The sequence below is a fragment of the Aplysia californica genome, unplaced genomic scaffold (assembly GCF_000002075.1).
Source record: "Aplysia californica isolate F4 #8 unplaced genomic scaffold, AplCal3.0 scaffold00630, whole genome shotgun sequence".
Taxonomy (NCBI): Eukaryota; Metazoa; Mollusca; class Gastropoda; order Aplysiida; family Aplysiidae; genus Aplysia; species Aplysia californica.
Genome location: NW_004797900.1, coordinates 250,482 through 257,436, shown reverse-complemented (window position 1 = coordinate 257,436; position 6,955 = coordinate 250,482). Strand labels below are relative to the sequence as shown.

Here is a 6,955-nt window from a genome sequence, read left to right as displayed (position 1 = left end):
AAAAAACCCCCCCCCCCCCCTCAAAAAAAAAAGTTTGTTTAAGTAGAGGTTTTACGGCGCTCACAACTGCATAAGGTCATATGCGTGCCACGGGGTGGATGTCAACAGAGAAGTCCTTACAGGGAACCAGATCTACTCTGCTCACCTCTCTATCTTCAACAGCACAAAGTCTGCTTCAACTATTAAGAAACCCTGGAAATTGCGGGTCACAAGAGGGTGACAAACGTACAAAAGAAGTAGAGGCAAATGACGATAGTAAGAATTAGGAGGGGAAAAAAAAGTGTAGACACACAACAAAGAACAAGAGAGAAAAATGTGGCACTCCATAGAGGCATTTATTACACTTAAAAAGGAAACATGAGTGAGCATGACTCTAAAAATGGGAGCATAAAAAAAAGCAAACAGATTGATGACCACTGAGAATGGGGTAGTACATGTACATCTATCATGTGGTGAAGAACTGACGAGTCCAAAGTCTTATTTAGTCCAGCTCACTTTGGGGATGTCAAAATGTTCAGTGAGGTTGTCAAGCTGCTGGTTGAAATCCTGCAAAGAAATACAGACAAACAATAAGAAAAAAAATATATATACATCATATGGTCGCTTTTAAGCGCAAGGGGGCTATCCTGAAAAATTGCTGTTTTGAGAAAATTGAAGGTAAAGTTTTTGCCTCTTGTTCAGTTTCTATTAAAGACAAGGGGAGTTTTCCCTATTATAACCAAACAAATATACACACCAATGAAACCAAACTCCTCCTATAGGTAGGGCAATGCCCACTTTTGATGTAGGTCAAGATTTCTGGAAACCCCCGAAATCTGGGTAAGCCCGCTTGTCATTAAAAGCGACCATATAACACCACACCCAAAAAATTATTAAAGAAGAAAAAAGAATACTTAGAGGACAAGACACAACAAAATTGTGAATGAATTTCATCACAGTACACCTGAACAGCAACAACCCCACCCCCAATTACATTCTATGTAATTTATTGTAATCCATTCTCAAAATCAGGATGTCATCAGAAATGACAAGACACACATGTCTCCAACTTTTAGATATCCCCCCTCCCCCAATATGAAACAAGTTTATTTTACATGACAGAGAATGAGATTGTATCTCATCAATTGGCTTGGCAGAGTCTGTGTCACAACACTTACATAATAATAATATAACTCTGTATAAATATATAATGGTGAATGAATAGAACAAGTAAATCAAACCTGAGAGCTATCTAAAATATATATATGTATAATTTGATGGACATGAGTATAAATAGGCCATCTCACAATCTCCTTAGAATTCCGCATATTTTACAAGACAGGCTAGAAACCATTAAAATTCTAATTGAATTATCAAAGACCACTTCAATTTTGAATTTACGTCAATGTTTCAAGCATGTCCATTTGTTGAACTACTTACACAATTCAACCCTTTCGTTGCCAGGGGGTAGATCTATACATCCCTACTGTTAGCGCTGATTTTCACCTGAGCTCGTTACTCAGGACAGCAGCCTAATGTCTCAGTGTCGATGGATGCGCTGTCTAGATCTAGCGCTCTCGCGACATATTTCGGACACCGGGTCTTCAATTGTGTCATTTTTTTAATACCGACTTTCCTCCCATCTTCCTCATTATTTTGAAAAAACAGCAAGTGTAAGTAAAAAAAGTGAATTTATTTGCCCTTTTTAAGTCATTTCGATGTTAACCTTTTACGAGAGTACACGGCCGCCCTCAAGCCTAGACCTGTGTTTATCGATTGCTTGCAAGCCAAACAGTAAAGTAATACTAGCAAATAAGATACCAATATGCGCTTCTTTTGTTCCCCAATACGAATCTACGCAGCGCTTGTGGCTAAAACTCGGCACAGAAGAATTTGAGCCAGGTTATTTGCGTGCCGTACCTGTAATGTCATAAAGGCAAGCAGGAGCGGCAAATTTTGCCAACTCCCGCGACGTACCTGGTACGGCACAGCATGAAAAATTACACATTTTCACTTCGTATCAGGTAGGCTACATCATAACGCAATGTAAGGGGTTAATGAATGAGACGATTTATTTAACCCTGCTTTGCAACGAATTAAAATTTACGTTGAAGAAAATCTGGAATTGGCCAGTCTGAGCCCAACAACAGCATTGTACTGTTCTCTTACCATGATTCTCTCCTTGTGACTTTTGGAGGCTCTTTCCAAGATCTGTTCCTGTTCCTGAAATCAACAGAGGCAAGAGCAACATTAACATTTTCCCGCAGGGATGTACTCTAAAGGAGCAGACGGGGCATTGCAAGCTTCACTGTTGGCCACTTGGCCTTTGGTGACCTGAGCTTAAATGTGTGTTCTTAGGCGGTAGATTTCTCTTTTTAGAATTTTTTCCCCCCTTTTTTTTAGTAGAGGGTTTTACGGCGCTCGCAACTACATAAGGTCATATGAGCGCCAAGGAGTGGGCATCAACAGAGAAGTCTTTACAGGGAATAAGACTTACTCTGTTCACCTCTCTAGCTTCAACAGCACAAGATCTGCTTCGACTATCAAGGCACCCCGGAAATAGCGGGTCACACAAACATACAAAGGAAGTAGAGGATAAATGACAACAGTAAGGATTAGGAAAGAAAAAGCAGCAGTTCCCTATTGTAGATCAGGCACAGTTATGAGCGTGACACGATGAATCAGCCCATTTACAATTCAACTGAGCTTGAATGAGAAATGTCCCCCCCTTTGGGAATGGCCTAAAGACACTTCAGTCAGTGGCACCGCCCCGGAGGGTTAGAATTGTTTCTTAGGAAGTTTGGGTTCCTATCACGCAGAGACCACTGCAAACCAAAACTAAGAGGCACAGTACTCAGTACCTTTCAAAGAAATAATTCATTCTCCACAAAAACATTTCTTCTCTCATGGCAGAGGCAGGAGTGTAACAACTGACAAAGGGGGTAGTTTTTTTTAGTCCGGATAAAGGACAAGTTAGAAACACACACTCCGTAAAATAAATAGTTTGTTCTAGAGACAGGAAACAAGCCAAAAAAGGTAGTATATTTATTAACACTCACTACAAACTTAAGACTGAAAAACGTGTTCATTTTGGGATTTGACAGATAATGCTAATACAAACATATTTTTCTTAAATCTCTGTTTCAATCTTCAAACACCCGAAAACCTGACAACTGCTAAATCTGTCCACAAGACCCCTATGTGACAACTGCTCAATTTGCTTACAAGTTTTCATGAGCAGAAAATAAGCACTCTTATTCTCTTATTATAACAGAAGATGTCAACTGAATGACAACTCACAAAGAATACCGGTACCAACCAGAAACTTCTAGTGATAGGATCATTTCACACATTTGGTACAAAATAACCTCAAGCACAAAAGATGTACATATCTAACAATGTGTTCTTACCACTACTACTAGTTTCACAAGACGTTAACCTGAACCACAAACAACACAGACCTACCAATCCCTCCATGATCAAAAATAGGAGTTTCTTAAGAATTCTCTCCAAAAAATTGGAGTTGCAAAGAAAAAAAATAATTAAAAATTAAAATTTAAAAAAAAATAAAAAAATCCCAGAGCTCTGATTTTTTTCTCCAGTACTTGGCAGGCTTAACCACAGCTGACACAGTTTGTTATCGGCTTTGTTGTAAAAACATAAAAGTAAACTGATAATTTTTTTCTCTGAAATTACTTGAGTTTTGGCAGTAGGCCCTACAATGATTAAAGACTAGGATCCCACATGACATGCATGCTTGGATGTTTTTTACTTCTTGTCTCCAAATACAAGGGCGGAATCAATAAAAGTCAAAAAGATTCTTTAAAACATGCAACAAACAAATGTACAACTAAGACAAAATTACTTTTCTAACCTTTTTCCGCTTCCTTCTCTCAAAAGCCAGCTCAGCTTTTGTTTTTGACGATTTTGAAGATTTCATTTGAACAACCTCTTCCACCTCTTCTGCACTGGTCTTTGAAACAGTGTCCTGCAGTTTCTTCTTATCCTTGTGCTTCTTCTTTTTCCTGAAACACATTTTAAAAAACCCAGTTATCAAGTGTCAGTGTGGAAAGCATAGCATACAAGTGAGAATAGATCAATTATCATCTTCACAGACTCTGTAAGTCTATCTTAAAACCTCTATACAATCACAGGAAAAATATACCATGGTACTTTACTTTACTGATCCAGGGACCATCTGAATTCCAGCCCTTCGGTCTGGAAAAATATACCACATAACAATAGTACTGCAACTAACGAAAAAAAAAAAAATGAAGCTACCATTTAAATTGAGAAAGTCATATAAGCTGATAACTGATTGTTGCCATAAATTGATAGGTTCAATATGACTCTCCCACAAGGGAGGAAACATGGTGTGTGCAATCTTCACACGACACTGACTAACAACTTTTTGAAACATGGAGAGAATTCCACATGACATGATTCACAATATATAGAACACAGTAAGTCATTGAAACAGCTGAGCAGCAAAAACTTATTGGATGAGAAGATGCTGAAATTTTTAAAAAGTAAGTAGAGGTTTTTACAGCGCTCACAACTGCATAAGGTTATATGAATGCTTAGGGGTGGATGTCAACAGAGAAGTCCTTACAGGGAATCAGACTTACTCTGCTCATCTTTCTAGCTTCAACAGCACAAAGTCTGCTTCGACTATCAAGGCACCCTTGAAAAAGAGGGTCACACGAGTGTGACAAACATACAAAAAGAAGTACAGACGCAGGATCCTAAGAGTTAATATTAGCCTAGATCTCCAAAATCAGGCTAACTACTAATGGTTCTAAACTAGCTCTTATCCTGCGTCTGTGCCCAGATCAACGCAGGCGGTTCAAGAAGAAGGCCACAAACGCACACAAACTCAAGCAGACTGACGCACACACACTTGACCTGCGTGAATGGGGATCCGACTTGGGACCCGAATGACACGTAAGAGGATGCGTGCTGAGCCAGGAGTTACACTGATTCGGGACCAGAACGTATGCGAGGTGCCGAAATAGGCTTATTGGGCTGAAAGTGGCTATTCTCACCCGCCCGGAAGTTCTCGCAAGATCAACTCCTCCCCTCTTCTCTCTCTCTCTGTCTCTTTCTGAATACTGTCTATCGGTGTGGACGATCAAATTGACCAAAACAAAGTTAAAAAATGATGTTAAAACACAAAAGTAAATTAATTTGGTTGTCTACAAAGATGCTACGGCTATTTAACTTTTCGAATCGAGCCGAACTACGCGGGTCGCCATTTTGTTTTGCCCGGAAATTCTCGCGCTACTCCTCTCTCTCTTTCTCTCTCCACTGCCCACAGACAAAATTGTACGCTTTTAGTAGGCTACAGTTGTAATGGAACGTTTGTTCACGGCACAGAATTCTACAATTTTTCTGTTATCACAGTGTAGAATTCTGTGGTTTAGGGTGAACGCAAAATTTGGTGAACGCGACCGGGTGAGAATAGCCACAAGACTCGCCTGCACTATTCTCACTCCGGGTGAGAATAGAGGTGGCCTATTGGGCTACATAAACCCGGCTCCCGCAGGATGAGGGCTAGCCTCCTGGACCTGAGGAGGCTAGACTAAACTTTTGTACAAGTATTTTCAGTGTCAGTGCCATACATACATGATACAATGAATCACGTGGAATTTCTCCCCCTTTAGGTAAACTAAAAAATACAATTTTACTTTTTTCCACTTGTATCAGAGACCCCTTTTAGTTTTAAACCTCCTCGTTGTACTGTGTCGTAGTCGTCCGACATCTTCACTCAATAATAGTTGTCACAGAATTTTCTGTGATCGTTGTTTACAATTCTGCACCGGAACCGGAAGTTTATAGGTTAAAAAATGTTTTTATTCATAAAATCGTACTAAGAATATGGTCCAAATAATGACTATCCCTGTTCATCAATTACCTTTTTCTTACAAATAAACATTTTGTCTAATCTGATATGACCTTTATAACCAAATTCATACTTGATTTTTTTTTAGAACTTGTATTCTAGTAATTATCCTGACAGCTCAAAATAAACACTTCGAATAATGCAAGCAACAAGTCTTGACTTGAAGCGCCCTCTACGTATGGGGAAATTATTATGTTAGAAAATAATCGAACCAAATTCTGCAACCTTTATTTATTAAAATTTTTTAGTCTTACTATTTACAAATTTAAATTTCTAAAATACATTATATTGTTAGTTTAAAAGTGATAGACGCCAAAGACTGCTCAAAATATATTGGAAAAATAATATATACTGAATGCTCCCACTGTGTAATTGTTTGAGTGTGCGTCCCTTGCGACGGAACTGCTTCAGCGTTCAGAGCCATCGGAACAGACTTCGTCCACAGATCGTGGATATTTTGTAGTCCATTTAGTCATCATATTTTCTTCAAAATGCCGCGAAGAGCCCTAAGGTGTATTGTTGACTTGCAGTTGCAGCTGGTAAGATTTTTATGTCCCATTGTATAAAATGATTAGATTTAAAGCAGCTCTACTTTAGCGCGAGCCTGTGTAAGAGGATTTATAATCGAGGTGTTACGTGGAATTGATTTTCTTATCGACCGCCCACTGTCCTAGTTTTTTGTTGTCCAGTAGCCTGTATTCACACTTAGCTTAGCGTATTGCAGGTTCTGTCTTGCTTGTTTAAAGCCCGCTGTGCCGTTATTGCTGTAATGGGTCTACATGTTACATGATATTGTGGAACCCTTGCTTTGGTTGGGTTTTTTTTTTTGGATCTCAGGGTCTTTCTTGGATTATCCATACTTTTACTGTGCACAACATGATAATATAGGCATACACTATATGGTTTTTAAATTAATGTTTTATACATAGTGAGCCTACGTGCTACTGTCTTTAGAAATTGTTTCTACTTAACCTTTGCTTGGACTAATAAGTAGATATCCAGAATCTGATTGAAATTTTAAAAAAGGAAGACAAATAAAGCTGGAGTAAAGGCAAGTTTAAAAAAAAGAATGAT

General features: G+C 38.8%; 2 protein-coding genes across 2 annotated transcripts in view; one reads left to right on the top strand and one right to left on the bottom strand.

The window, feature by feature from the left end:
* Positions 1 to 310: 310 nt before the first annotated feature.
* Positions 311 to 5,994, bottom strand: LOC101861233 (protein FAM32A-like). Its single transcript, XM_005107777.2, has 4 exons — positions 5,667 to 5,994; positions 3,854 to 4,004; positions 2,149 to 2,202; positions 311 to 546 (listed from the first exon to the last, which is right to left on the bottom strand). Exons 1-4 carry the CDS (start codon positions 5,738 to 5,740, stop codon positions 478 to 480), a joined length of 348 nt encoding a protein of 115 aa, XP_005107834.1. The 5' UTR covers positions 5,741 to 5,994; the 3' UTR covers positions 311 to 477.
* Positions 5,995 to 6,261: 267 nt separating this feature from the next.
* LOC101864091 (spermatogenesis-associated protein 6) overlaps positions 6,262 to 6,955 on the top strand; it is a gene marked incomplete in the record, with an annotated part of 28,971 nt that continues 28,277 nt past the window's right edge. Inside the window, 1 exon segment of the mRNA XM_013087732.2 lies at positions 6,262 to 6,420. Within this exon segment, the coding sequence (XP_012943186.1) occupies positions 6,373 to 6,420 (48 nt within the window).